Source organism: Spermophilus citellus (genome assembly GCF_964194105.1).
Source record: "Spermophilus citellus genome assembly, chromosome: 18".
NCBI lineage: Eukaryota > Metazoa > Chordata > Mammalia > Rodentia > Sciuridae > Spermophilus > Spermophilus citellus.
This window is the reverse complement of record NC_138200.1, coordinates 51,928,987-51,956,418: the sequence shown is the minus strand read 5'-3', so window position 1 is coordinate 51,956,418 and position 27,432 is coordinate 51,928,987. Positions and strand designations below refer to the sequence as shown.

At 53.8% G+C, this 27,432-nt stretch overlaps 6 protein-coding genes across 18 annotated transcripts in view; 2 read left to right on the top strand and 4 right to left on the bottom strand.

The window, feature by feature from the left end:
- Positions 1-496: 496 nt before the first annotated feature.
- On the bottom strand, positions 497-4,348 carry NOL3 (nucleolar protein 3). 2 transcript variants are annotated; one of them, XM_081273884.1, is made up of 4 exons: positions 4,215-4,348; positions 1,202-1,504; positions 741-1,046; positions 497-661 (listed from the first exon to the last, which is right to left on the bottom strand). In XM_081273884.1, exons 2-4 carry the CDS (start codon positions 1,494-1,496, stop codon positions 654-656), a joined length of 609 nt encoding a protein of 202 aa, XP_081130010.1. In that variant the 5' UTR covers positions 1,497-1,504; positions 4,215-4,348; the 3' UTR covers positions 497-653. The 2 variants fall into 2 exon arrangements, with proteins under 2 accessions (XP_081130010.1, XP_081130009.1); XM_081273883.1 differs by lacking the exon at positions 4,215-4,348 and adding an exon at positions 1,608-1,736.
- On the bottom strand, positions 4,292-9,781 carry HSF4 (heat shock transcription factor 4). Of its 5 annotated transcripts, none has more exons than XM_081273861.1 (13): positions 9,551-9,780; positions 8,813-8,921; positions 8,592-8,719; positions 8,370-8,494; positions 8,015-8,090; positions 7,786-7,850; positions 7,179-7,281; positions 6,823-6,947; positions 6,474-6,701; positions 5,877-5,982; positions 5,719-5,784; positions 5,496-5,565; positions 4,292-4,428 (listed from the first exon to the last, which is right to left on the bottom strand). In XM_081273861.1, the coding sequence occupies exons 1-13, from the start codon at positions 9,671-9,673 to the stop codon at positions 4,406-4,408; spliced, it is 1,347 nt and encodes a 448-aa protein (XP_081129987.1). In that variant the 5' UTR covers positions 9,674-9,780; the 3' UTR covers positions 4,292-4,405. The 5 variants fall into 5 exon arrangements, with proteins under 5 accessions (XP_081129987.1, XP_081129990.1, XP_081129986.1 ...); XM_081273864.1 differs by lacking the exon at positions 4,292-4,428 and adding an exon at positions 4,931-5,213 and having other exon boundaries at positions 6,474-6,597; positions 6,823-6,961; positions 9,551-9,781; XM_081273860.1 differs by lacking the exon at positions 4,292-4,428 and adding an exon at positions 4,931-5,213 and having other exon boundaries at positions 9,551-9,779.
- Positions 9,782-9,913: 132 nt separating this feature from the next.
- Positions 9,914-21,509, bottom strand: FBXL8 (F-box and leucine rich repeat protein 8). 3 transcript variants are annotated; one of them, XM_081273880.1, is made up of 4 exons: positions 21,387-21,509; positions 16,715-16,854; positions 12,051-12,248; positions 9,914-11,515 (listed from the first exon to the last, which is right to left on the bottom strand). In XM_081273880.1, exons 3-4 carry the CDS (start codon positions 12,200-12,202, stop codon positions 10,543-10,545), a joined length of 1,125 nt encoding a protein of 374 aa, XP_081130006.1. In that variant the 5' UTR covers positions 12,203-12,248; positions 16,715-16,854; positions 21,387-21,509; the 3' UTR covers positions 9,914-10,542. The 3 variants fall into 3 exon arrangements, with proteins under 3 accessions (XP_081130006.1, XP_081130007.1, XP_081130005.1); XM_081273881.1 differs by lacking the exons at positions 16,715-16,854; positions 21,387-21,509 and adding exons at positions 13,360-13,517; positions 13,764-13,821; XM_081273879.1 differs by lacking the exons at positions 16,715-16,854; positions 21,387-21,509 and adding an exon at positions 13,764-15,070 and having other exon boundaries at positions 12,051-12,295.
- TRADD (TNFRSF1A associated via death domain) lies at positions 17,787-20,571 on the top strand. The gene is made up of 5 exons (XM_081273882.1): positions 17,787-17,807; positions 18,015-18,173; positions 19,054-19,331; positions 19,413-19,617; positions 19,764-20,571. Exons 2-5 carry the CDS (start codon positions 18,023-18,025, stop codon positions 20,072-20,074), a joined length of 945 nt encoding a protein of 314 aa, XP_081130008.1. The 5' UTR covers positions 17,787-17,807; positions 18,015-18,022; the 3' UTR covers positions 20,075-20,571.
- A 781-nt stretch (positions 21,510-22,290) lies between the features above and the next one.
- On the top strand, positions 22,291-24,080 carry B3GNT9 (UDP-GlcNAc:betaGal beta-1,3-N-acetylglucosaminyltransferase 9; the record flags this gene model as incomplete). 2 transcript variants are annotated; one of them, XM_081273866.1, is made up of 3 exons in its annotated part: positions 22,291-22,446; positions 22,806-23,619; positions 23,815-24,080. In XM_081273866.1, 3 exons carry the CDS (start codon positions 22,291-22,293, stop codon positions 24,063-24,065), a joined length of 1,221 nt encoding a protein of 406 aa, XP_081129992.1. In that variant the 3' UTR covers positions 24,066-24,080. The 2 variants fall into 2 exon arrangements, with proteins under 2 accessions (XP_081129992.1, XP_081129991.1); XM_081273865.1 differs by having other exon boundaries at positions 22,806-24,080.
- A 47-nt stretch (positions 24,081-24,127) lies between these two features.
- PHAF1 (phagophore assembly factor 1) overlaps positions 24,128-27,432 on the bottom strand; it is a 28,251-nt gene continuing 24,946 nt past the window's right edge. For 3 of the 5 annotated variants that reach the window (XM_081273875.1, XM_081273876.1, XM_081273878.1), the window contains 2 exons: positions 27,082-27,154; positions 26,163-26,300 (listed from right to left, as the gene is read on the bottom strand). In XM_081273875.1, the coding sequence (XP_081130001.1) occupies positions 26,214-26,300; positions 27,082-27,154 (160 nt within the window). In that variant the 3' untranslated portion in view covers positions 26,163-26,213. The other 2 variants (XM_081273874.1, XM_081273877.1) reach the window with 2 other exon arrangements.

Below are 27,432 nucleotides of genomic sequence, written 5' to 3'. Positions count from 1 at the left end.
TAGTTTTCGCATCTATAAAACTTGGAAACACAGCTGGAGAGTTCTTATTCATTTAGTCAACACATATGTGCCAGTTACTGGTTAAAATTCTCACTGAACTCCCAGTTCAGAGGGAAGCCAGACAATTAAAACGGCAATTAAAATTACACGTGTGGCCTCTGTCTACTTAAGGTCCTTCTAATTCCCCTCTAATTTCAATTTCCAAGGCTGTGAACTCTTGAGCCCTCCCTAGTCAGAGTCCTCTTCCCTTGCTTTCTGCCCCAAGCCCAGTTTCTTCCATAGAATGGGGCTAGTGTCTAAAAAGTTCCCCAAATGGCTCATGAAGGGAAAAGAACAGGTTTCAGGTCATCCTACTATATGGTCCTAGCTCTGAGATCACCTGCAGCATGGGCTGTTGTGTGTGGAATGGGATTGTGAACTAGATGTTGGAGTGTTATGGGGGCACCAGAATGTTCAGGTTCTTAGAGACATAAACCACCCTAAAAAAAAAAAAATGCCTAGGTTAGCTGGAGTTTATTCACTTCCAATAAGACATAAGATGATGGAGCTTTGGTGGCACTGGATCCAGCTCCAGCATAATCCCAGGTTCTATCTTACTTGGGCTTGGGCAGGAAATGTCAGGTCAGTATTCTGGCCTTCAGGTAGTCTGGCCTTCAGGAATCTAGAAAGGAAGAGACAATAGTCAACTTCCTGAGCTATGCCCTCTGCTAAACCACTACAGAGTTTGCAAGGCCTCACACCTTCAGACTCATCCCCCTCCTCGAAGTCAGGCTCAGGCTCAGGCTCTGGTTCTGGATCTGCCTCCGGCTCTGGTTCTGGATCCATTTGGGGTTCTGGTTCTGGCTCAGCCCCTTCAGAGGCCTCAGCTTCCTGCTCTGGCTCTGGCTCCTCTGGAGTTCCGGATTGCACTGCTTCAGAGCCCTCAGGGCCTCCTGCCTCATAGTGATCTGAAACTCTGGGCAGCCCGGGACACACTGTCCCCGAACTGGGTGCCTCGGGCGTCCAGTGGCCTGGGCATGGAGGGTCATAGCTGCGGTCCCGGTAGCCTGGGGCGGAAGTGGAAGGGTCTTTCAGGCTCCAAGTTATCTTTCTGCAATCCTTAGTACACACACTCACCTACTTTTGGGGGATACCACGACTCCAACCCTCTGTTAGCCTTTGCTTGGCTCCCAAGCCACGCCCCTGGTCTACATGCGCTCACCAGGGCCCACGTGCTGCCAGTCCCAGGCTGGGTCTGGCGCGCGCAAGGTTTGCTGGGCGCAACGCAGCAGCTCCTGGCAGGCGGCCTCGCCCTTGCTCTGCACCACCAGCAGCAGGCGGCGCACCCTGCGCTCAGCATCAGGCAGTGCATCCAGTGCCTCATACTCCGGCCCGGTGAGCACTCCCCGTGCTACCAGCGCGTCCAGCAGTAGTCCCGAGTCCGCCTGCAGCGTTTCCACCAGGCGTTTCCGCTCACGGTCAATGGTCTCCGAAGGCCGCTCCTGCGAGTTGCCCATGGTCTGGGCTGTACAGAGAGGGGGAGAGAAGTAGTGGGCACCGGGGGTCCTCCATTCCTGACCTCTCTTCCAGGATCCCAGTGAACATCCCTGGCTGTGGTCTAAATTCACCTTGACCTCAGCGGCTCCGCAGCACAGGACTCGGGCACCACCGGACTGAACTCTTCTCCCGCCTCTTGCCTGCAGCTTCTCTCCAGTCTTCTAAGGCTCCTCCCCTCTCTAAACGTCAGTTGTAGGCTCTCCCAATCAGGGCCTCCCTCCTGAGCCCCAGCCGCCTGCAGATCCGACAGTAAGAACCCAGTTTATCCAAACAAACGTCCGTCGCCGCCCCCCCGCCCGCCCCCCCCCTCCCCGTACTGGGCGTTGAGCCCTGGGGTGCTTTACCACTGAGCTTCATCCTTAGCTCTTTTTAGTTTGAAACAAGGTCTCCTAAGACCCTTACTAAATTGCTGAATCTGGCCTCGAATTTGGAATCCTTCTGCCTTAGCCTTATGAGTTGCTGGGATTTCAGGCATTTGCCACCACTTCTTGGTCTTTCTCCAGTCTGCTTCCCCATCTCAATAGGAGAAAAACCTAGGATAGACCCAAGGTTACAGCTTGCAGTCAAGTCCTTTCCAGTCTGACAAATATTTCTCTTGCCATTCTCACTTCTGAGTCTAGTCTTTTACCTCCTGCCTGGACCCTGCAGAACCCCTGGATCAGGATTCCCTGTTTACACAATCTGTCCTCCAGTACTCTCTGCACAAACTGTTGAGAGCCTGCCCTGCTCCTCTTTCAACTTGCCAGGACAGGCCCTGATCCTCTACCCTCACCATCACCACCCAGTTCTAACCCCAACATGATCTCATGGCCCTTCTTGGTTCCCAGGTACCTAGCAGGGATACCTGAATCTTCCTGAATTCTACCTCTGACCAAGATCTCCTAACATCACCCAAGACCCAGTTGACTCCCTGCTGGCCTGGGAATGACAGTCATCTCTTGTTTGATCTTGAAATACTGAGGGCCCAGCTCATGAAAGGTTGCTAAACTTTTTCTTCCCATTTTGAGACTGTCTCTACCAAACTGTAGGGACTAGGTAGAAATCAATCTGCTTTGTCTATTTATTACCAAGCAAGGACAACAGCCCATCTCTTTGCCAGCCTTAGCAAGGCCCCTGACATTAGATAAAGGGTTCAGGCCCTGGACCCCTCCCACCCCCTGCCCCTTTCCCTGCCTTGGCTTTGTTTACACAGCATCCTTCCTGGTCTCTTCTTCCCATGTAGTGTTTTCCCTCCTTTCCTGGTCTATAGAGTCTTAGTCCCCATTTTGCCTCCCAGGTCTCTTTCAGAACCCCTTAGTGTCAAGATGTGCTTCCTTTGGTCACTGCACATTCCAGCCACCTCTCCCTCCACTCTTGTGTGTGTGTGTGTGTGGTGCTGGGGATTGAACCCAGGGCTTTGTGTATGTGAGGAAAGCACTCTACCAACTGAGCTATATCCCAAGCTCCTCTCCCTCCCCTCTTATCAAATTGTCAGCCTATCCCCCAGATTCAAGCACAGATCAGAACTACCCTTGACCCTCCATCTCCCTTCATGTCTCATCTGTGACAAATGCATCTCAGTGTTTCCATCAGCTCCTGCCTGTCAACCCCACCATTCACTTCATCTCCTGTAACAGTCCCTCTGAGTACTTCTCATTCTAATTCCACCATCCCTCAGCATAGTGACTTTGACAACGCTCTGGGGTAGGATTTATTGTTCCAATTTTACAGCTGAGGAGATAGACTCAGAGAAGCAAAATAGAATTAGATTCTGACTTGCTCCAATCTGAACTATACCAAGGTCTCCTGTCAAGCAGAATGTCAGGCTTTACCCCTTTTTCCTGTCCCCACTGCTTATCTTAGCTATCTGGTCTGGTTATTCTAGCTACCACTCACCACTCAGAACAGTGAGGCTCTTCTCTACTTCTCCCCACCACTCTGTTCTGGGAAAGCTCACTATGTTCCTGGTATCTCTGAGTCTTTGCTGATGCTGCTCCCTAGGCCTGAAATACCATTCCCTCCCTCCACTCATGGACCCATCCTCCAACATTCAAATATTCTCTTGTCCACCCCAATGCCAGAGTGTTCAAGGGCAGATGATTCCTTCTGTGCACTCCAGTGACCAGCATATCGCCTCACTACTTCATTAACTGACATCACACTGCACTGTGTACACAGAGATCCTCTGTTCTCCTGGACTGAGGCTTCCAAAGACTGACCCCCTTTGTAGGGCACGGAAGACAGAGGGGGCCAGCACCTACTCTAGCCAGACATAGAGAGAAAGGTTGTAGACCTGAATGGCCCCTCCTTCTCCCTCTGGCTTCCTAGGTTGTTTTTACGTTAGTCGCCTCCTCTTGTTAACCCAAGCCCTGACTTTAGTCCTGCCTGGGGAGCAGAGACCCCGGCTGTTCTGGACCCTCCCTTTGAAACTTTCATAGCCCGAAGGTGAACATCGAAGTTATGTCGCCGCTAGTTCTCTCAAGTGACAGGCCCAGATGTTTCCCGGAGCTCCAGGTAGCGAAGCGTGGATGTGGGTGAGGCCCCCAATCCCCAGCTGGCGGTGAGGGTTCAGTTGCAGCCGAGCTCCGAGGGTCGTGGAAACTGCGGAAGCCGTTGCGCACGCGCGACCGTAGGGTACCCTGACCTCCCCTCCACCCAGTCCCAAGCTAGAGTCCTGCGGAAGGGCGGGGCCCACAGACCTGCGAGCGCCTCTGCGGGTGGTGAGGCTCGAAGTCGGCCCAATCTGAGATTCCCTTGCTTCCTCTGCCCGGTGGAGTGGGGCTCGCGGTTCGGCCCGTTTCGGGCGGCCCGCTCCCGGGTCGAGCCTCCGCGGGGCAGGAGATGACAGTGCAGAAAGGGCCGGGAGGGGTGGGGACCGGTGCAGCAGCTGCTACGGGGGCGGGGCGGACAGGGCTGCCGGGAATGGGGGGGGGAGGGGGCGTTCTTCCCCGCTGCTGAGAGTCTGACTGCGAGGTCGCGCCCTGGCTGGGGACGTTCTCATAGTCCGCTTTCCCTCCCCATCCCGGGCTCACTGGACACGAGCCAGGGAGGAGACAGTTCGGCCGCGGTCCCACACCTCCTGTACCCACACTAGGCTTGCCCATTCCCAGGAGCTTTCCATCTATCTTCTCATCAACCCCTGCTCTCTGCCTGTCACAGATGGGGTTTAGAGAAGGGGCCCGACTTGTCCAGGGTCATATAGAATGTGCACTGTGGAACTGGATGCGACCCGAAGTCCCCGATTCCAGGAGGTTGCAGTGGCCAGGCTCAAGCCCCCGAGGAGTTAGGGGCTGGCTCCCCAGCACCACGGCTCTCCCAAGGTTCTCTATTAAAGCCTTCTGGGATCTCTGCAAAGCTGCTCTGCCCACCCCCTGAGTCCTGAGCTCCCTCGTCGATAGAGAAAAGACACCAGAAACACAGAAAAAGATGCAGTTTATGTGCACGGCTCTGATGGGGGTAAATGGAGAGAGGCCGCTAAGTAGTGGGGGATAGGCTCACCCCTGTCCCCAGGGGACATCAAAAGATCCCTTCAGAGACTCATGGGTCTCAGGGGGAGGGACTGGCCCTTGGGCCCAGGTAGGAGGTCTGGTTCTCAGGGGTGCTGTAAATGGTTAAAGCCCCAGGCACAGCCAGGGCTGGGCCTCCCAGATCTGCCTGGACGTCCAGCAGGAGTGGGCCCCCAAGCGTGGAGTCCTTTCCTAGAAAGAGAGAGGCTGTGTTTAGCAGGAAGGAGTGTTCCCCCTTCTTTCCTAGGGGAGGAAAGCCCTGCCCCCTGACTTCTGGTCAAGTCAGGATAAAACATCATTTTTTACCTCCCCATTCTCACCCAATGGTGAAGGGAAGGGGAGCTTCTGAAGGATCTACAGGGCAGCCTGAACTCAGGGAATCTCCCTGTAAAACCCAAGGGGCCTACTCCACCAATCATAGCAGTTCAGCAGTCATGGCCTCCCTCCCACATCCTGAGTCCCCACAACCATTACCTGGACCTGGAGAACTCAATCCCTTGACTGCCAGCTCAGCTTCACCTCTCTCTGGAACCAAGGGCTGCATCTGCATGGGAGAACCCCAGAAAGGAGTTGGGGAGGGAGCCCAATAGCTGAGGAAGAAACCTGGGAACTCACTTGGGCAATTCTCAGTCATGGCTTTGGCTCTCTGAGAACAGCTATGGACCAAAGGGTGTGGCCCTCCCCAGCCCCATTTTACCAGGGATAGCTCCATGTCCAAGTCCATCAGGGTCCATTCTCGCCCTGGAAGGCTGGGGCCCAACACCTGGGAAAAGTTCTGGGTTAGTGCTTGCCCTCTCAGGCTATGCAGACAGCAGGAACCAGAAGTGCATATGCTTCTATGCCAGAAGTACTCACATCTAGGGGTGCTGCAGGCTCCACACTTTCAGGGGGAGGCCGAAGCAGCATCGAAGGCAGCAGACTCTCTGGGCTCCTGTTACCCTGCTCCAGACCCAGAGGTCCCCTGTGCACAAAAATCTGCTGTTGGCCTGCAGTGCTCACCCCCTATTAAGTTCCCAAAGAACCTGGATGCAAGAGGATTTAAATCCCCCAACATCTAGAAAAATGCCACTCTCCTTTCCCCATAAATGGACACAGAGTGTCCCTGCTTCCTCTAGGACTTGAAGTCTTAGGACAGATTCTCTCTTATGCAAGTATAAATACAAGGGGCTCTTAAACTACTGTGTATATTATAATCATCCCATTGAACTCATTTAAAAATGCGGATTCCTCAGTCCTACCACAGAGGAGCTGGGTGATCTGACTAGAAGTTCCTACTTTGTTTAGGATTTGTATGTAGGTGCTCCTTGGAGCACATTCTGAGAAATCATAAGTGCCCAATATCCTCCTCAGCCACCAAGGGGCAGGCAAAGTAGGGAAGTTTCATGGGCCAGAGTGTTGTTCTTTTTGCAAAAGTGGCCTGCAGGACTCACCTCAAGAATGGGCTCTGCTTACCTGTCAGGTACCTCCCTGGGGCCCCTTGGTTCAGGCTGTTGGACACTCCTGGGCCCCTCAGGGCTGAAGCTCCCTTTCCCTTCCAGGATGGCCTGTACCACAGCCACAGGCAGCGGTGGGGGGGCTGTCACGCAGAAGTCACACTCGTTTGGGGCCAGGGCCAGCCCGGCCTCGCCATCCCCCCCTGGACTGGCCGGCTCTTCTTTGAGCAGTGCCAGGCCCTTCTCCCTGTACCAGAGAAAAGCTTCAACCAGACCCTGGCACTGACCTCTCCCCCACCCCTACAGCCATCTGGGCTGCCAGGCCCTCCCAGACAGGCTCCCCAGAGGGCAGCCCCTGTCCTCCTTACCTCCTGCCACCACTGGAGGGAGAAAGCCTGGGCCCTTCAGGGGATGGAGAATCTTCTGGGATATCAGAGATGATGGGGCCCCTGGCCCTGTGAGGGCTGAGGCCCAAGGTAGTCTCTGGGAGGGGCTGTAAATAGAAAACTAGACCCAGTCCTTGACCTCTACCACTGGGAAAGCTAGAACCCAAACAGCACCCATCTGGACTATAGGGCCTAAGGGGCAGGGTGTGAGGGGGAAGGCTCAGTCCATGCTGGGGAACCTGGGTCTGTTTGGTGGGAAGGTTGGCTTCCATCTTCTTTGGGGGGAAATCAGGAGAAGAAACAGCTGTGCTTTAGAGAAAGGGGAAAAAGAAACCTACCGACTGGATAAAGTAGGGGTCCTGCAGGAGGGCACCAGGCAGGGAGCAGGCATTGAATTTGGCAGGTGTTGGGTATGAGTTCCCCTCATCCAGCATCAGGGACCTATACAGGATGACCAGGGTCCCTCAGGGTAGGGGCAGGGTCAGTCCCCATGCCCCTCAGCCTACACTTCCCTCCCTCTCTCCCTCCCTCAGGCCCCAGCAGCCAAGTCAGCAGAGCTGAGGCCTGTTGCCAGGGCATCAGTCACATGCTAGAGTGGAAGGGGCTCCCCACCAGAGATGGGGGCCCTTTGGGGGTAAAGGAGAGGGAGGGAGCATGGTTTGAGCCCCAAGCTCTGCAGTTGGGATGTTTTGGGGGGAGGGGAAGGGATTGCTGGTGTGGGAATTTGGAGGTAAGGTCCTGGGAGTGGGAGTACCAGATTGTGGTGTTGGGGGAGGGGGAAAAGTTCCAGATGGGTTGAGGAAGCTGATGTGCAGCCAGGAGTAGGATTGAGGGTTCTGCCTGAAGGAGTTTCTGGAAGAGAAGGGGTCCCTGCCAGGGGTCTTAGGCAGAGAGAAGGTCCTGAAAGTGGAGAATTGGGGGTGAGCATCCTTGGCTGTCACTCACAGCTTTCTCTTTGTTCCTGCACTACTGGGCCCAGCCTGAAGTGGTCCAAAGAGGCACTGGATCAGCTGAAGAGGAAGAGAAGGGCTTATTCCTATTTTGGACACCCCCCTCACCCTAACAGGCAGTTCCAGGTGGGTTTGAGAAAGGAACTAATTTGGATGCTAGAGGACTGGGTGTAGAGGGGTGCCCAGGAGTGAGAGGGAGAAGGGAGGTAGAAGAAGAGGAACACCTTGCCAATGACCCGGTGCTGCTGACCATGGCTCTGCCGAAGTGTCACCACTTCCCGCCACAAGATCTCGTTCTGCCTAGGGGCAGGGGTGGGACGGTGCTGAGGCATCTGAGTTCTCAGACACTCTCCCTCCCAAACACACACACACACACACACACACACACACACACACACAGAATGGCACGGCAGGGAAGGGACCCGGGTCACTACCCCAATAATCATCCACCTTATGGAGAGTCTAGAGTTCCACAACTGGGCCCATTTGGAAGGAGAGCTGAAGGGGCTGCCCAGAACCCTCTGGTGGCCAGCATCCTCTCACCCAGAACCTCCCACCAGGGCCGCCCCTCCCCCGCACTGCCTGAGCTCCCGAAGCCGCGCCTCAGTGTTCTCCTGCACTCCCCGCAAAGCCTGCACCTCGCCCAGCAGCCGACCAAGGTCTTCAGGGCGCCAGCGACCGTCATCGCTGCGCAGCGCGGGCACCTGCAGAAGGTACACCGCAGAGGCAGAATCTCATAGAATAGGGCCAGCAGTCCTAACACCCCACGCGGGTTTACTCATTTCTGCTTGCTGTCCCTACCTTGCGCCGCACGCGCTCCAGTAGCTGCTCCCTGCCACGCACGAAGCTCGGGTGCTGGAACTCGACGTGGTCGCGCTCCGGCCTGAGCAGGCCACCCTGCTCGATGCTCACTACCTTCCGAAAACCATCTGGAGAGTGGGGCGTGGGGGGCGGGGGTGAGTCGTTCCATCTTTGGCACCAAATCACCCACACCCTGTCCCCACCCGGCCTGAGGGACTCACACATGTTGAGTTGACGCACAAAGCTCGCCATGTTGCTGTGCTTGAAATACTGGGGCAGCACTTCTTTGGCGAAGCGGCTCTGATCGCTTACAAGGAAGCTGGTCCCACTCTACCGAGAATGCCGCCCACCCGTGGTGCGGGTAGAGACCAGACTTGGTGAGTGGCGCCCGCCCACCATCAGGCCGGCGCTCTAGCGCGCGCGCGCACACACTCATTCACTCAGGGGTCAGTGCCGCTCATGGGAATATGGAAAGGCCGGGCCAGAACCACCTGAGGCCTGGCTCCGGACGACCACAGTGAATCCCTACCCCTAGCGTAACCCAGACTCGGTTCTCAAAGAGGAGTAGCAGAGGCCAACCCTGGTTCCACCTCGGACCGGTCCCAGACCCGAGCCAGAGCCAGAGCCACGATGTGACCCTGATTGAGCCAGTGCCAGCCCTCCCTTCTCTCGGTCTGTTTTCCGATCTGTCTATGGGGTGGGGTCATTTCATTCTCATTAAATGACCTAGGAGATGCCTCTGGCTCCAGGTCGCCAGGAGGTTCCTAACCCTTCCTCCGCCCCAGAGGAAGTCGCCTCATCTTCATCTCACACATCCCCTCCAAGGTGAACTACCCTGGACGGCTGAATCGGAGTGACCCACAGCCCAGTCCCCGGCGGGGGTTGAGTGGGCGTGGGTGTTCACCGACGTGGAGGGACCCCGGGGACCACTGGGAGAGTCGAGGGGCCCCAGCCCTCACCGGGCTCCAGCGGATCAGGTGGTCGGTGCCGGGGTCGCCCACCAGCGCCCATAACTTGCCGAGGAAGGCAGGTACAGGGCTGGGGCCTGGCTCCGTGGGCAGCGCGGCTGGCGCTTCCTGCATGGCGCAGTGTCGGCCCGGCTCAGCGCTGCGGCCCGGCCGCTGCGGGCTTGTCAAAGCCGTGAAAGTGCTGCGTTTGCCTCCCGCCCCGCCCTACTCCGCCTCCGGGCGCCGGGTCAGGCGGGGGCCACGTGCGAACCCGCGGGGCGGGGCTCGGACAGCGGCCGGGGCACCAGCGGACAGAAAGGCTGGCTGAATCGGATGTGTGTGGAGGGATGGGGTGAGGAGGGAAACCTGGGTTCGAATCTCATCTTAGTCTCTCTATTTCCTTTTTGGGAAAAATAGCCCGTGTGCGGCCTTTTTACGATGAACTGGGAAAGTCCTAGTGAAGCCCCAGATAGAGCGGGCCAATAAGATAGTGAGGAAGCTAGACCTTTCCCGCCGAACGCTGGGGCATTGTCAATCCAAAAGGGCGAAGTGCCCCGCCCCTGACTCCCGCACCCTCAGCCCCATCTTGCACCTCTGCCCAGACGGCTCTTTCTCGGCTCTGCGCGTTCCTCATCCTCCCCTTCAGAACCTAGCCCGCCTTTCACCGGATGCAGAGATACTGTAGGATTTGTTTATTTCAAGCTCACCCCTAAGGCCGAGCCCACACCCGTGCCTGCCCTCCCCCATGCCGGACCGCAGAGCTGGCATGGAGCATGCTGAAGAGCTGGGGGACCCCAGTACGGCCGGGACAGAGCTGGCGTCTGCAGAAGTTGAGTGGACTCAGGGCACCTGTGCTCTACCGAACCGACACCGTGCCACGGGTCCCAAGAGGCACAAGAGACACGGAATTCCCAAGGAAAGAACTGGCAGTTTGAGTGTGCTTGGGAAATTCCTTCCAGCGTCTCCGAGGCCTCAGGTTTGAGGGGGAGGGAGGGTTTGTCCAATCACCGCACCAACGTGGGCCGCCAAGGATGTGGCTCACGCTTTAGTTTGAGCGTGTAGCTGCGCAGGCGCGGGCAGTGCGCGCGGAAGGCGTCCAACACCGATGTCCTCACGACGCAGAAGCAGTGTATTTCACGCAGGCCCGCGCAACGCGCCGCCAGCTCCTCTAGCGCAGTGTCCAGCTCTGATGAGGCGGAGGCGCGCACCTCAAGTGCGCGCAAGGTTGTGGCGTAGTGGCACGCGGCAAAACGCAACGGACCTATAGTGTCACCTGAGAGGTTGAGACGCAGTGTAGCCACGGGTACTGCTGGTTGCAGGACTCGAATCACGCTTTCAGCTGGCAGTGCAGGCTCCAGCTCCAGCTCCACAGTCAGCCCAGGGTGGCGGCAGTGCAATGCTGCCCAGGCTTGATCCGGCAGTGGGGACGCGCGTGCATCTTCAGGGCTCGCGCACCGCAGGGCCAGGAGTGCAAAAGGCGCGCGATCTGGCTCAGCCAGCGCATCGAGGACAGCGTGGGATAAGCTGGCCAAGTGCAGGCCAAGGGTGCGCAGGCGCGGGCAGGCAGCCAGTAGCTTGAGTACTGAGCCTGGCCCCACGCTGTCTACCAGCGTATGGTTATCTAGGAAAAGGCTGCGGAGTTCTGGACAGCCACAGGCTACCTGCAGCACCAGTGTGTCATCCAGTGTGAAGGGCAAGCGCCGCAGGTCAAGGTGGCGCAGCTTGCTGGCGGTCCCACAGAGGGCATGCACAGCATCCAGGATGTCTCGGCCTGCGTCAAAGAGCGGTTTGTCTCCGTGGCACTCCAGGCTCAAACCTCGAAGACCTGGGGCACGGTCTGCCAGTGCAATCAGCAGCTCGGTGGCTGCCCGGCGACTCGGCTTCCTCAACGGCTCAAATTCCAGCTGTAGGTTGTGAATGTGGTCCAGGCAGACAGACAGATATGGCGGCAGTATGCCTTCCCATTCACTGTCACAACTTGGGTTAGAACAGTGAAGAAAAGGCGTTGGCAGCCTCATAACGACAGGGGAGAACCCTCCACCAACCTCTCAATTTGGGTGCCAGCTGCCCTCCCCACTTCCTGTTCCCGATGCACACACCTCTCCCTCTGCACCATGCCTTTGCCCCACGGCAGCAGCTGAAACCCTGGCATAGACAGCCAATATTTCAGGAACTATATAGCTGTCCTAAGGAAGCACGTGGGCACCTTGAACTGCCAGGTTCAAATTTCACCTCTGCCACTCTATGGATGAGTGGCGAGCGGGAAGTGATTTTCTTTGCCTCTGTTTCCTATCAGTGCAATAATAATACTGTCACACCAGGTTTTCATGAGGATTAAATGGGTTAATATATGAATCTTATGTATTGTTAATATGTGTTGGCATGTAGTAGGCGGTCAATAAATGTTAGGTTTTTGTTGTTTTTGCGGGAAGTCAATAAATCTCCCTAATCCCTGACTTCACAGGGAAAGTATAAAAATGAGGAATGGCAGGGGACAGAAAAGCCCTCTCACCTGATGTTTGTGTCCTGCCACACTGCACTGCTGGTGGCAGCAGCTGCCCAGGCCCTGCAGACCCCAGCGACAGCAGCACGATCCCTGAGAGACAGGTGGCGGAAGATTAGAGCAAGCACCTCCTGGGGCAGTTGTTCTCCTGGCTCCACCATGGTGTGGCTCTGGGTCGGGGGCTCCACCACTTCCAACAGCTCCGGACTGGAGAGAGAGACAGGGTCATCCCTGGACCCAGGAAACATCTGAGCCTGGGTGTAGAAATATTTGTGGACTGAAAGCCGCTACAAAATTTGCAGAACCCAGTACAAAATGAAGATATGGGATTCCTATTCACAACGTTAAGAATTTCAGAGCTGGGAGCGGTGGTGTACACCTGTAATCCCAGCTATTCTGGAGACTGAGGCAGGAGGATCACAAGTTTAAGGCAAATAGCAATTTAGGGAGAACCTGTCTCAAAATAAAAGAAGAACTAGGGATATAGCTCAGAGGTAGAGCACTCTCCTAGCATGCCCTAGGTTCGAGCTCCAGCAAAATAAATAAATAAATAAATAAATAAATAAATAAATAAATAAATACGTTGCAAAATGTGGGGGCTCTGCCCCACTGCGCAGGTTTCAAGTTCATAAAGTCGGCCCTGGGTGCCAAAGCGTTTCTGGTTCTTTAAACTGTTTTTTCAATTGCGTAGTCACCAGGTGACTACACTGTTTCCAAGTTGAGAAACTTTGTCCAATCCCGCCAGCCACTAGAGAGTGACTAGGGTTAACCAGACGAAGAATTTATAGAGTTTTGTCAGGGACAACGAGCCAATCAGAGAGCAGTGGCATGGGCGGGGCCCGGCGGGATCCACCCAGAGAGGGGAAACGTCTTTGCAGCGGGGGTCAACCCCCCGAGTGAGTGTCCCGGGTGCTTTTTAAAACCGTCAAGACCTGCAAGAAAAAGCATGGGATCTGGGGACAGATGGTTCTTGCCTCTGAGGAGCTGTAGTTCAAATCTGGATCCTGATCCTTGAGCAGCCCTGGCTCCCGCTTAGTAATTTGGAACTCCCTAGAGCCACCCTAGAGCGCAGCTTTTAGAGGGAAAATGTGCGTCCTCTTTTAAGGTGTGTGTGAGTGTGTGTGTGTGTGTGTGTGTGTGTGAGAGAGAGAGAGAGAGAGAGAGAGAGAGAGAAGACTGAACCTACCACTAACCCCAGTCATTTTTATTTTTTGAGACTGCCTCGCTAAAATGCCCAGGCTGACCTTTAACTTGGGATCCTCCTGCCTCAGTTACCCGAGTATCTGGAATTACATTTGTGCACCACCCCGCGCCTGACCTATGAAGTTGCCAGTTTTGTTTCAAGGTGCCTGAAGTGTTCTGTGCACATTTCACATCACTTGCTAGTATTTTCCCCGTATCTTCCAAGGTAGAGGTCTCTTCTGGAATATGTGTGACGTGTACGCTGGGGATTGGATACCTAGGCCAGGTTTGTACCTGGGACCCATGGTACAGGGTTTTTAGTGGGTTTAGTAGAGATCAGATTGTCAAACTAGATCCCCAGGGGGCACTAGAAAATTCTGATCACCAGGGGGCGCCTTCTTGTTGATCCACCAGGAATAGATGAAAGTCTGGCAGCTCTTACACTGCAGCCCTCCCCCCTCGTAAAAACTGCAAGCCCCAGAAGTCACGACCTGCGGGCAGTTCTTCCTGCTATCCAACCTCGGGCGCTGGTAATCTTACCTGCTCAGCGGACCAGATGGGCTTTGCCCAGAGACAGTGGACTGGCAGCAGAGAACAGCAGGGTGGGAAGGAGCTGCCTGGAAGGCGGGACACGCGGACGAACTGGGCGGCTCAAACCGGGGCACCGCCCCAGCGCCTCGGCGCACACCCGGAAGCGGCTCAGTGCAGCAGAGCCTGGCGGGCGTGGGAACTCAGGCCCGGCCAAGGCGGGCAGGTTAGTGCAGTTAATGGGTGGGCTTGCTGGTGTGGCAGGAGCAGAGGCTGATCCTGGCTCTCAAGCGTGGGCATCGCGCGGTTGTCACCGCGGCTGCTCTGGCCAGCTACTGCGGCGGCCTCTTGGGCTTTCAATGGGAGGCGGTGGGGAGTACGGAATGTGACCCTTGCAGATTCCTTGCCCCAACCAAGGGCTTTTGCGGGGTGGCAGGGCCCTGAACGTGAGGGTGAAGGGAGAGCAGGGCTGGTCTGAACAGTTCTGTGAGCCGAGACCCCCGGGCACGTGCAGAATGAAGGTGGACTAGTAGGAACCGGGGAAGCTCCTGTAAAGAGGCCTGAAACAGCTAAAGAGCTCCCAAAGGGGGCAGCAGATGAGTAGGGGGCGCGCCGGGCTGGTCGCCCAGAATTGCAGGCTTTCAGTCCTTGGGCCACTCTTGGGGCTGTCTCTGCCGATCAGCCAGAGGTAGGGCTGCATGAGGACACATGTTTTGTGTTAGGGTGCGATGCCTGGTTGGCCCCTTGTAGTTGGCGCACTTTTTGGTACTCAAATATCCATATAATGTCATCCAGATAAACGTTACAGGGCCAGCCTGGAAGCCTTGGCCCAGACGGAGCAGGGGTGGACTCTTGGTGGGTGAGGCTCGGGGCTTCCCGAAGAGGGGTTTTCTGTGAAAGGACACGCAGGAAGGATGATTCCCAAAAGGAAAATCTCGAGCTCCAGCTCCAGCTCCAGCTCCAGCCAAGCCGACTTCCCCCACGTGCCTAGTACTAGTGTGTTGGGCATTGCCCCATCTCCAGGTTTCCAGTGCCTACCTAGCAGGCCTGATCTGTTCCATTTTGTCCCTACTTATATCCTTTGAGGTGAAACTATGTTCATCAAGTCAGCATTTACTTCCAAGTCAGGGGGCTAGGAAGATATGAAAGTGGAAACATTTCCAGGGTCCGCTAGGCCACTTATCCAGGGCTCCCCACTTGTTTTGCCTCTTTGGCTTGCTCCCAACCTCTATTGGCCCTACTTGTCATCTGCAGAGTTTTGAGTTTCATCCTGTTGTTTTTCTTTCTTTTTTTTTTCTGTTACTAGGGATTTATCACTGAGGTACATTCTCACCATCTTTTTTTGGGTACTGGGGATTGAACTCAGGGCCACTCAACCACTGAGCCACATCCCCAGCCCTATTTTGTATTTTATTTAGAGACAGGGTCTCATTGTGTTGCTTAGCACCTCTGCTATTGCTGAGGCTGGCTTTGAACTCACGATCCTCCTGTCTCAGCCTCCCACGCTGGAATTACAGGCATTCACCACTATGCCCAACCCCAGCCCTTTCTCTCTTCTCTCTCTCTCTCCTCTCTCTCTCTCTCTCTCTCTCTCTCTCTATATATATATATATATATATATATATATATATATATATATATATATATAGTTGATGGACCTTTATTTTATTTATTTATATGTGATGCTGAGAATTGAACCCAGTGCTTCACACATGCCAGGCAAGTGCTCTACCATTGAGCCACAACTCCAGCCCCCCGCCAGTCCTATTTTTTTTTTTTTGGTACCAGGATTGGATTCAGGGGCCTTGACCACTGAGACACATTCCCAACCCTATTTTGTATTCTATTTAGTGATGAGGTCTCACTGAGTTGCTTAGTACCTCCCTGTTGCTGAGGCTGGCTTTGAACCCACATCCTCTTGTCTCAGCCCCTGAGCTGCTGGGATTACAAGCCTGCACCACTATGCCTGGCCCCCCATCCCTTTTAATAAAGACATTTACTTTGCTTTTTTTTTTAAACACAAAGGAAATGTGTCTTTATTTTATTTTTGGTGGTGAGAATTGAAGCCAAGGCTTGAACATGCCAGGCAAGCACTCTATCACTGAGCTATAGTACCAGCCCCAAATGTTTCTATCTTACATAAAGTAGAAGATATTGCTGAATAAAATGAAACAAAAATTACCCCAGCCACTCCCCCGATCCTGATCTGTTAATTTTCAGACTACTGTTTTGGGTAAATACACAGTATTAATGTTTTAATTATGTAATGACTTGCATGGAGTGGGAACTCCAAAAAGTGTGTCCCCTGTGGTCAGACCCAGGGTAGGGCCATTGCCAGTTTTCATTTCTCTTGCCAGGGTGGGTAATGCTGGAGGGCCTAAATAATGTTCTAGCTTTGGCCCTCAGGTTAGAGCCTGGGGAAGGTCTGAAATGCAGCCTCTGCTCTCTGCCTTAACCTTAAGATTCTTACTTTCTCCTCAAGGATGTTCAAGGTTGTAGAGTTGGCTCCTCCTGGGACCCCCTCCCCTGAGGCTCCCTGTCTATAAATAGAAGACAGCTGGGACTCCTCTTTCTGTCCTGCCCAGAGCTTGGGCTCAGCACCCTTCTGAACCCACTATCTGTAAATGATGACAGAAAGTAAAGGAATGTGACTTATGGGATAAGGAGCTGGGGAATTGAGTTCATTTCTAGAAAGAGGGGGTATCCCCTCAGGTGAGCTGTCAGACTTGCCTCTTCCTGGGCCAATAAGCTGGGAGGCCACTGGACAGAGGGTCAATGCATTGGTTGCCTGGCTGGGAATTTTGCTTCCTGCCAGACTTTGATAGAAGATGACTGGAGAAGATGTTACTACTAAGGAGCTCTGACTATCTGGATAGGAATGAACCTACAATAGAATAATTTGAGTTGGAGAAGAGCCCAATTCCAAGGACTTATTACATAGAGGGATGGTTTTTCTTACATACCTGAACAGTCCAGGCTGTAAAAGCTTCAGGGACAGGGCTGGGGATGTGGCTCAAGCGGTAGCGCGCTCGCCTGGTGTGTGTGCGGCCCAGGTTTGATCCTCAGCACCACATACAAACAAAGATGTTGTGTCCGCCGATAACTGAAAAATAAATATTGAAATTCTCTCTCTCTCTCCTCTCTCTCTCCCTCTCTCTTAAAAAAAAAAAAAAAAGCTTCAGGGACAGGACAGCTGAATCCAGGGCCATAGTGTGGTTAGAAGTTCCCTTCTCCATCTCTTGGCTTTGTTTCCTTCTGTGTTGGTTTCATTCTCAACCAGGCACTTCCCAAGCAATGGCAAAACAGACCGCCCCTTCCTTCAGTTTAGCCCCAGGGTAAAGGAAAATAGTACATCTTTCCTATTGATCCAGGCAGAGTTGCAGGGTTGATTCTCACTGGTCCAACTTGAGCCCTATTCCCCAAACCCAAACTAGAATAATGAGTGGAATATGCAGTTTGGTCAGACTTGCTTCATATGACCAGACCTGGACAGAGATTGAGAAAACAGAGGAAGAAAGTTCTTAGAGGTATCTTGGGATTGGGAGAAGGAATCTGGGTGGGATTAAACTGCAGGTTTCTTTTGAAGTGAAGCCAGGTGTAGTAGTGGGAAGGTAGATGAAATAACCTAAGGGTACGGCTGTGGACCCACAAGGACCCTGGGGACCCAAGTTTAAGCTGAAGGCAAGGCCAGGACCTGGGTCTGGTTGGCCTTGGGGCATTGGCACTATCCAGAATAGTCTCTTGTCAGTTTTGGTAAAAAAGATACTGGCCTGAGCTAGGATTGTGGCTTAGTGGTAGAGTGCTCACCTAGTAGATCGCTCACCTAGCACATGCGAGGCCCTGGGTTGGAGCCTCAGCACCACATAAAAATAAATAAATGAAGTAAAGGTATTGTGTCCAACTAAAACAAAAAAAATTTAAAAAAATATTTAAAAAAAGACACTGACCTGAGGAGGAGGCAGAGCTTCTCTGCTTCCACTGCAGGTTCCACCTCCACTTTTCTGCCACCATGATCCTGGATTTTTTCTGGAAGATAGTGGAAGGACAATATTCACTGTAAGTCTGGGTTAGGAGGGGCTCTGTTTAGAGCCAGAGGCACAAGGTGCTACCTGTGAGACGGTGAACTCTTTACCTCAAGTGTGCCAGTTGAATCGGCCACTGAGCCTGAAGGACAAACAGATGTTTGCAGTGTTTTGGAGCCGCACATGGGATTGGACGGTTGTCTCCAAGGCTAGGATAACCTAGATGCCTGTCTGTCTCTAGGAGGCAAGATGGCAGCTGGGCCAAATGGGCACGAAGAGTGGGTGGGCAGTGCATACCTGTTTTTGGAATCCTTACTGGACAAGGTGGTTCTGTCTGATGCCTATGCACACCCCCAGAAGAAGGTGGCAGTATACAGGGCTCTACAGACATCATTGACAGGTGGGTAAATGGGTAGGAATGGGAGAGGAAGAGGTGGGCTAGGCTCTTTTGTGGGTGGGGCAGGGGTAATACCCCACCTCCTGGATTTGGTGGGCCTGGGCTTATAGCCACTTTCAGGAAAAGAATTGGGTGAGGGAGGGTAAGTGTAAGGTAGAGAAAACTGGCTGTGTAGGATTTGTCTTCTCTGCTTACTGCATGTGTGTCCTTGAGCATAATCATGTTTATCCATGATTGTACATCTACCTATTTCTGCACTAATGTCCCGCTACTCTATGTCCCCCACTGTGGAGCAGCCAGCTCACTCCTTTCTAGTAATCACAAGTTTCTCTCTTCTCTTTTCCTCTCTCACTACAGCACTCCTTGCCCAAGACCCCTCCCCACTACTTATCATTCCAGGTTCTTCTTTCTCATCTCAGGGTAGAAGCCACAGGAGGCTGAAGCTGGTTGGGGCATCCAGCTCCATCCTTAGAAAATCAAGAACCCCTCTCTTTCCAGGGGAAGGGGAACCACACTAGGTGGAAGCCAAAGACCTGAGACCTCCTGCCCTTCCCCTGCCTGCCTATGCACATGGCCTGGTGGCCCAGGGCATATGCCCCCTTTCTGTGTTGCAAAGCCCCTCTCTTCTATTTGGGATTTAAGAGATAGGGCTAGGTGGCACCTACTCTTATCTTGGAATGTACTCTATGATAGATCCTGGCCTGCTTTCTGGGTTGTTGCTATTTGCATTCCCTTTTTTGTTTCCCAGCTGGGTACTCTGGATAATCTAGTATCCCAGGTTAGAGAATGGGGACGGGGGTTTGACCATGGGCTTTGCCCCTCCTGGGGCTTAGAGAATGCCCCACTTGGGGACCACCTGGCGCCTGACTGCTCACCTCCGCAGAGAGCGCTGAGAGCCCAGACGTGCTGCAGATACTCAAGATCCACCGCAGCGACCCGCAGCTGATTGTGCAGTTGCGTTTCTGTGGGCGACAGCCCTGTAGCCGCTTCCTCCACGTCTACCGGGAGGGAACTCTGCGCGCCAAGCTGCAAAGTTGTTTGGCAGCAGCGCTGGCCCAACACTCTGTACCGCTGCAGCTGGAGCTGCGCGCTGGAGCCGAGAGGCTAGATGCTTGGCTGGCGGACGAGGAGCATTGTTTGAATTGCATCTTAGCCCAGAAGGTGCGGCAGGATGGGGTCCCCATGGGGTAGGGTGGGGATTCACGGATAAAAGCCCCTCTGACCTCGTACTTCCTTCCCTAGCCCGACCGGCTCCGGGATGAGGAACTAGCTGAGCTGGAAGATGCGCTCTGCAATCTAACGTGTGGTTTGGAGGGCCAGGGTGATAATGTGGATGTGGATGTTGATGTCCTCCCAGCCCCCTCGCAGTCCCTGGTCCCCTCTCCGCCAGAGGAAAAGCCACCGCCCTTGTCTGGACAGACGTTTCTGTTCCAGGGTCGGCCAGTAGGTGAGGTGCAAGCGCAAAGGTGGGGTCCCCGGGGGGTTGGAGTTTGGGCAGGGGTGATGGTTAGGCTAGACATCAGTGGCTGGGCACAGGTGGGGGCCAACTCTTGGGTCCCTCCCACCCATCTGCCTCCCCAACTCCCTCCACAGCGAATCGGCCACTGAGCCTGCAGGACCAACAGACGTTCGCACGTTCAGTGGGCCTCAAGTGGCGTAGGGTGGGACGCTCACTGCAGCGCAGCTGTCGGGCATTGCGCGACCCAGCGTTGGACTCACTGGCCTATGAATACGAGCGTGATGGGCTGTACGAGCAGGCCTTCCAATTGCTGCGTCGCTTCGTGCAGGCAGAGGGCCGCCGAGCCACACTGCAGCGCCTAGTAGAGGCGCTAGAGGAGAATGAGCTCACCAGTCTGGCAGAGGACCTGCTGGGCATGGCAGGTCCTGATGGAGGCCTGGCCTAGACCCGGTTCCAAGGATGCAGCAGTCCACCAGGAGCCCAGCAGCGTTTGGAGCATCTGGATGGTTCTAGAGTCCCTTCTGCTACTACTGTTACTATTGCTGACCCTCCTTCCAAATCCACTGGAACCCTACAACTATATTTAAAACCTCTACTTCACTGAGCTGCTGCAGCAGAGTTGAGTGCCTTCTCCAGGATCCATAGGAACACCTGCTGAGCTCCTGGGACATACCACTGGGGATTCTGCTCTAGAATCTTTGATGGAGACAGTATGAATGTCGTTCTCATCCTCCTCTATCCCCAAAAGAGAATCTTCTGGCTAGCCCTCACCCCCTTCACTCCTTGAACAGTGACTCAATAAGCGCCTGGAATTTCCTTGTCCTAGGCACCACCCTCGGTGCTGCAAATACTGTAGTGAGCCAAATACCCAAATCCCGCTTGCCCCAGCTCACTCAGTGTGAGACCCAAGTACTTAGCAATGGTAATAAAATGTAACTTTCACTCAGGGAATTGTGGGAACACAGAGGCCTACCCCAGGCTGGTGTTAGGCTCCTGAAGAGATGAGCTGGTGGGAAGGGTGAGGTGGGGAGTTGAGAGAAAGGCAGTGCTCTGGGCATAGCAAGCACCCTGGGGTCTTGAGGAAGGGAATAGGGAAGAGAAGTGTAGAGTGGCTGGAGGGGGTTGCTGAATGACCCATCAGTGAAGGAGAACATGGAGTCTGGTGAGCCATTTTACAGAATTTGGACTTAATAATGAGGCCAGTGAGAAGCCTTTGAAGGGTTTGGGAATTAAGACTGGGAGGCTGGTGAGGAGAGAGAGAGAGAGAGAGAGAGAGAGAGAGAGAGAGAGAGAGAGAGAGAAAGAGGGAGAGAGATAGAGGCACGCACGGAGAGAGGGGGAGGGAGAGAGGGAGAGATTGCAAGAAAAAGCAGCAAGAAGGAGACAGATACTGAAGGGGCAGTGGCTGCAGCAATGGAGGAAAAGAGATGAACAATAGGAGATCTTCAGGAAGAAGAACTGGCCTTGGTAACCCTGGATTGGAATGGGGTAAAGAGGACCCAAAGTTTCTTCCTTTGCCAATGGGATGGAGGCTTGGGGTGGCCCTGTTTGCTCTGTTCATGGGAAATGGTGTTCCTGTAGGACATCCAGTGAGGGAGTGTGAAGGCTGCTGGGTATATAGTTCTGGGTTTAGGAGGAGGGTCACGGGTAAAGATTCATGAATGGACAGATAGTGGGACTGAAGGACACTTACTAGAAAAGTGTAACCCCAAGAATAAAGAGGAAAACCAGGGGTTTGGGGGTCAGGGAATACTCACTGTGGTAAGAAAGCCGGCTGACAGATCAGTTGAGACTGAGGTGTATTCAGTTAATAACATGGAGGTTCTGGGTGGAGGTACCATGGAAAGGAGTGGGAAGTGAAGCAGTGATGCACACCTTTGCTGGGGGTTTTCTACTCCAAGCTCTACCACATAGGCTGAGGTCTGGAGACCCTGAGTTCCAGGAAGAGATAGTTGAAAGCTGGCAGCAGAGTTAGGCAAGGACTGGGCTCTCAGGCTCCAGGGTGCCACTGTGCTCACCTTGATCTCAGGTCAAAGCCTTTGCTGAGTGACCTCTTCCAGGAGCTTTACCAATCCCTGCTAACCCAATCTGGTCAGCAGTGACATTTTTATGTGCAGGAGGCTCTGCGGGGGAGCAGGAGACTCAAAACTGAATCTGGGACTGGACTCAGGCCTATAAGCTCCTGGAAGACAGGGCTGCATTGCTTGCCTGGGAAGTTAATGAAGACAGGGTTGGCCTGCTGTCTGGTATCCCAATGGGGACAAAGGAGAGGTGGGATGGGGGAAGCACAGAGGATTCCTGGACTGAATTCCAAAAGATTTGGGACAGTACTTTCTGCCTGTATGATCCTCCTGGGCCTAAGAAGCAGCGTCCCCATCTGGGCATAAGTAATGAGAACTGTTGTAAGAATTGGAGAAGCAGTTTTGTGTGTGCAAACCGTCCTCACTCGGCAGTTTACTGGGTGGCAGGCCGGGGCATTCCGTGCGAGTGGGGGTAACCAGAGACACCGATACTTACCAGGCCTCAGAAAAGCGGTCTTGGGGAGTCTGAGCTAGCACCAAGAACAGGCCTTCCCAGCAAGAATCGCCCCTAAGGAATCCTCTCAGGGATAAATCCTCACTCTTGAGTTCCCGGTGGCGCTGGGGCGGAGCTGAGCTCCAGATGTCCGGGCGCGCACAGCTGGAGGGTCACGTGGCACGGCCTCGGTCCCCTTCCTGCCAACGCTGCATTTGGCCCAGGCCCCGTCCATGGCCGCGCTTGGGACCCTGCGCTGAGCCCGAGGCTCCAGCGTCAGGGGGCCACGCCGCCGCTCCCAGAGTGAGTGTCGGGATCCCAGAGCAGAGGTTGGGGCGGGGAGGAGAAAGGTAGAAGGGATTCGGTCTTAGCGTGAGGGGTGGGAGAAGGTAGGGCTGAGAAAGAGCCTTTCTGCCCGGCTTTCGCCTCTTGGGCACCGTCCCGGGCTGGAGTCGGTGGGGATGGGAGTTCGCTACAAGGGGGAACATCTTGTCCCTTCAGGCTGCTAGTCCCAGCGGTGCGAGGAGGAGGTGCAACGGAGGGGAATGAACGGCCGGTAGTTTAAGACCCCCCCCCCCAGGGTGTGGTCTCCCGCACCCTCCTCTCCGGGAGGCGGGGCTGGGAGCCTCTGACCCCCACCCGCCACCCGTCCTTGCTTCCAGAGGCTCTGCGGGCGACCCTTCAAAGAGAGGGCGGGCGTCGGCCACGCGGTCATGAGGAGGAGGCTGCGCCTACGCCGGGATGCGTCACTCACGCTGCTCCTCAGCGCCGCCCTTGGCCTCTTACTGTATGCACAGCGCGACGGCGCGGCCCCCACTACTAGCACGCCGCAAGCGCGAGGGCGGGAGGCACAAAGACCCACCCCAGGTCCCCGAGCATTCCAGGTACCGGACTCTGGCGCAGTCCCACCGGCCTACGAAGGGGACACGCCGCCATCGCCCACTCCCACCGGCTCTTTTGATTTCCGCCGCTACTTGCGCGCCAAGGACCAGCGGCGCTTTTCACTCCTCATTAACCAGCCTCACAAGTGCCGTGGTGATGGTGCACCTGGTGGCCGACCTGACCTGCTCATAGCTGTCAAGTCGGTGGCAGCTGACTTCGAGAGGCGACAAGCCGTGCGCCAGACGTGGGGTGCCGAGGGTCGCGTGCAGGGGGCCCTTGTACGCCGTGTGTTCCTGCTGGGGGTGCCCAGGAGTGCAAGCACCAACAAGGCTGACCCGGAGGGGGTGGGCACACAGATACACTGGCGTGCACTGCTGCATGCTGAGAGCCATGCATATTCGGACATCTTGCTCTGGGCCTTCGACGACACTTTTTTCAACTTAACACTTAAGGAGATCCACTTTCTGGCCTGGGCCTCAGCCTTTTGCCCCAACGTGCGCTTTGTTTTTAAAGGTGATGCTGATGTATTTGTACACGTGGGGAACCTGCTGGAGTTCCTAGCATCGAGGGATCCTGCGCAGGACTTGCTTGCAGGTGACGTAATAGTGCAGGCGAGGCCAATCCGTGCTAGGGCCAGTAAGTACTACATCCCAGAGGCTGTGTATGGCCTGCCTGCCTATCCAGCCTACGCAGGTGGTGGTGGTTTTGTTGTTTCTGGAGCTACGCTGCGCCGCCTGGCAAGTGCCTGTGCACAGGTTGAACTCTTTCCCATCGATGATGTCTTTCTAGGCATGTGTCTGCAGCGCCTCCGGCTCACACCTGAACCTCACCCAGCTTTCCGTACCTTTGGCATTTCCCAGCCTTCTGCAGCACCACACCTGAGCACCTTCGACCCCTGCTTCTACCGGGAATTGGTTGTAGTACATGGGCTCTCAGCTGCTGATATCTGGCTTATGTGGCGCCTGCTGCATGGGTCACATGGGCCAGTCTGTGCACATAGGCAGCCCGTTGCTGCAGGCCCCTTCCAGTGGGGCTCTTAGCCACCCATCACAGTGCCAAGCTTCTCTTAGCCCCAGGATGGAACAGAAGAGAGCCTGAAGGAGATTCCTGTGTGGATTATTAAGGTGTGGGTTACTCTTTCCTAGATTACCTGTGTCTGCCTCCTCAGAATCCCAGGGTATGGAAACTGAGTTTGGCATTTCCTGTTGGCTCACACTACACAGAGGAGGTCTAAAAAACAATGTATTGGTGACCACGAGTAGAATTATGGCTGAGGTGGAGGAAGACCATGTCTTGCCCAACAGGCCCCAGAGCAATGGACATATTTAGTCATCCTAGTAGCACATAGGTGTGTGTTCAGGTGGAGGCTTGGTTTTGAACTCCTAGGATGATGCAGACACATGCAGCTCCTCAAGGCCAGGTCCCACAGCCTTCATGGACTGGCAGGCATTCTGTCATAACTCAATCTAGACATGTTGCTTACCACCTGCTTCTTCAATTGGATTCCCAGCCCTGTCTACATCTTTAGATCTTTCCCCTCTCAGGTCTGCTTTCCTGGGCCAACTCCAATAGGATCCAGGTCTGCCTGGTACACCATGGATAGAGCCATATCAAGGACAACTATGTCATGTTCCTAAAGTCTTTTCCCATCTCCTATACCCATACACTATGCCATTGTTAAAAGCTGTCCCGTCCCCTTCAGAGGAGCCATGGCTGTCTCCTCAGACTTTTCTACTATAAAATTTCTCATATTCTTCAACCACCCCCTTCCTTAAAAATAAATACTTCCACACTTATTTCAGTACAAATATCTCAGCAACAGCCCATGGCAAGCTGCTGCTGAGGGCACAGGTGCTTTATTGGAGAAGGGATGTGGGCAGGGGATGAGGATGGTTCCCTCTTTCCAAGAGGATGGGAACAGTCCTGGCTACCCCTGCCAGTAAAATGTGCAGGGTCTCTGGCCAGACCACTGTCCAAATGGGAAGACATTAGTCAGTTACAAAGTCAAAGTCATGGGAGTGCCACATAAGCCTGACTATAGGACTAGGAACCATACAGGCACCTGGAGCAGATCCCCTGCACATTCATCATAAACTATACAGGATGAGGCTGTACATGAGTTAATTACAAAAGTGTCATATTTACAAAAATCTGTACACACATTTGAAAAACTCACAAAATTGTCATCTATGTATCACAAGTTGCTAGACCAAAATATTAAAAATGGGATTAAAATTATACATTTCTCTTAATTCTTTCCAAAAAGATTAATATTTTTAAAGCATATATATGCTACTTTCCATTAGCCAGACCCATGAAGAGACCAAGCAGCCCAACCTCCCTGGAGCCCCCCAGCCTTGAGCCATGAATGGCCTTGTTTGAGGACAATGCCAGGTTTGAGGCAGGGAGCTGGCCCACAGTGCAGAACAGAATCCTAAAACACAATGAAAGAGGAAGATGTCTTTGGCTAAAACTTTGGCATTAAATAAAAGAGGCAAACAGGATGGAAACATGCAGCCCTGCCAGCCAAGCTGGGCAGAGCAGGGGCACAGGCAACCTTGAAAGCTGGCTCTAAGAGTGGTGGGAACCAGGCCTGAGCACATACCTGGATGGTAGAAAGCTGTGTTTCAACCAGTTGGGTGTGCTTCCTAGGACTGGTGGGCAATGGGTGCCAGAAAGGAACCAGGAAGGGCAGGTAGGCCACCTTGGCCACAGCCAGCTCATCAAGTAACAAAAGTGGATGTAGTGCAAATGTTGCTACCAAGTACTATGGACACGCTACCTTCCTGCCACAAGGGTCACATGGCAATGTGGAGCCAAAAGCAGGACCCATGTCCTCAGCCACAGAAAGAGCCCCAAGTTTTCCCAATGTGTGTGGGACAGGGGCTGACATGTCCTGCCTCCTTACATGTTAGTAGAGAGCTTCTGAGTCCAGATATCAAGGATCAAAATTTGTGCTTCTCTTTGCAGTCTGTTTCCTGCTGGCAGCAGCAGGCTTAGGATGGACAGAGAATATCTGGGCCCTTTGTCTCATGGCAAAGCACCCAGCCTGTGTTCCACCTCATTACATTCCAAGAGCCCTTCAACACTGGCAAGGTGTCCAAGAATACCCACAGGTGGTATAGAGACCCACTGAGCAGGATGCAACACACAGTTCCATGGGTAGAGGGGTAGGGGCGGTGATTTCTCTAGGGTAGCTCTCCTGTTCTCAGGTGGGCACCAGGCCGGGGGGGCCCATACAGGGTCACCGAGGCAATGTGGTTGTTCTGCATGACCTGGTATAAGAAGAGGACAGTGGATCAAGGGACAGGGGAGAAGGAATAAAGGCAGATCCTGTGTGGCAGAGGGGTTGGCTAGAGGTCATATACACAAAGCGAAGGCTTCTTGACCCCTCAACTCCTCACAGTTTACACTAGGGTGCAGATCCTCTGCTGTTCCTCTTGGGGTACTTGACCTTTACCACACCTACTTGTCTAGTTCTTCTGGAACTGCTAAGGGCCTGCTAAAAGTATAGCTTCCAAGAAAAAAAAAAAAAAAAGAAAGAAAGAAAAAGAAAAAAAGGCTGTCTATTCTTCCTTCTTCCCCCAAGCCAATGGGGCCTCCAGAGCCATTTGCCTATAGTACATTCATTCACAAAGGTTCCTAACATGCCCAGGGTTTGGCCCCACTGCCCCTTTCCCTGAGTACCTGGTTTCAGTACACACAGAGATCCCTGTAATCCTTCTCATTTTGTTGGAAACAGACTGCTTCAGCCTCCATAATTCCAAATTTCTTCAACCTTTCCCCTACTTTGTGGTCCTGGGGATGGAACCCAGGTCCTTGTGCATGCTAGGCAAATATTCTACCACTGAACTACATCCCCAGCTTATCCCAAATCATTTCTGAACCCTTACTATTAAGTGTGGGTAGGCCAAGTACATGGACAGGGTTGCTGAGGAAAAACTAATCTACCCACCTTGGCACTTAGGCCCTTCCCAATTTTCCTCAATCACTTGCTTGTCCTTGCTATGACCACCAATGCCTCAGCAGCTTATTTCTATAAACTCCAGGACTTACTTCAAAGATCATCCGCTGAAGACCAAAGCAGAATGTGGAACCAAATGGGTTAGTGTTGTTTGGGGAGGAGGACCTGAGGCCAGAGAAAGCAGAATTAGAGGAGCAGACAAAGGTCTGAACAAGGTCAGCAAGGCATTCATTCCCTTTTGGGATGTGGGCCACCAGCTAATTATCTCTTGAGGCTTTGAGTGTACTCCTGTCTCCATATAGGCCCTTTAGGTTCTAGGGGTAGGAATGGCCTGACTCAATTCAGAATTCTAGATAATCAAAGAGGACTCAAAAAGTTACTGTGGAACTGGACAGGGGTGGTAAAAAGTCAGAAAGGTTCTTTCAAGTGGAGCCTTGAGCCCG

Coding starts and splice junctions, on each gene's coding strand:
- TRADD (XM_081273882.1), top strand. CDS start 18,023: ATGGCAGCTGGGCCAAATGGGCACGAAGAGTGGGTGGGCAGTGCATAC. Junction 19,332..19,412: donor ATTGCATCTTAGCCCAGAAG/GTGCGGCAGGAT, acceptor TTCCTTCCCTAG/CCCGACCGGCTCCGGGATGA. Junction 19,618..19,763: donor GTTCCAGGGTCGGCCAGTAG/GTGAGGTGCAAG, acceptor CTCCCTCCACAG/CGAATCGGCCACTGAGCCTG.
- HSF4 (XM_081273860.1), bottom strand. CDS start 9,673: ATGCAGGAAGCGCCAGCCGCGCTGCCCACGGAGCCAGGCCCCAGCCCT. Junction 8,495..8,591: donor TGGAGCGCGTGCGGCGCAAG/GTAGGGACAGCA, acceptor TACCTTCTGCAG/GTGCCCGCGCTGCGCAGCGA. Junction 7,851..8,014: donor AGCACCGGGTCATTGGCAAG/GTGTTCCTCTTC, acceptor CTTCCTCTTCAG/CTGATCCAGTGCCTCTTTGG.
- FBXL8 (XM_081273879.1), bottom strand. CDS start 12,289: ATGTTTCCTGGGTCCAGGGATGACCCTGTCTCTCTCTCCAGTCCGGAG. Junction 11,516..12,050: donor TGGCAGGACACAAACATCAG/GTGAGAGGGCTT, acceptor TTCTAACCCAAG/TTGTGACAGTGAATGGGAAG.
- NOL3 (XM_081273884.1), bottom strand. CDS start 1,496: ATGGGCAACTCGCAGGAGCGGCCTTCGGAGACCATTGACCGTGAGCGG. Junction 1,047..1,201: donor CTGGCAGCACGTGGGCCCTG/GTGAGCGCATGT, acceptor CTTCCGCCCCAG/GCTACCGGGACCGCAGCTAT.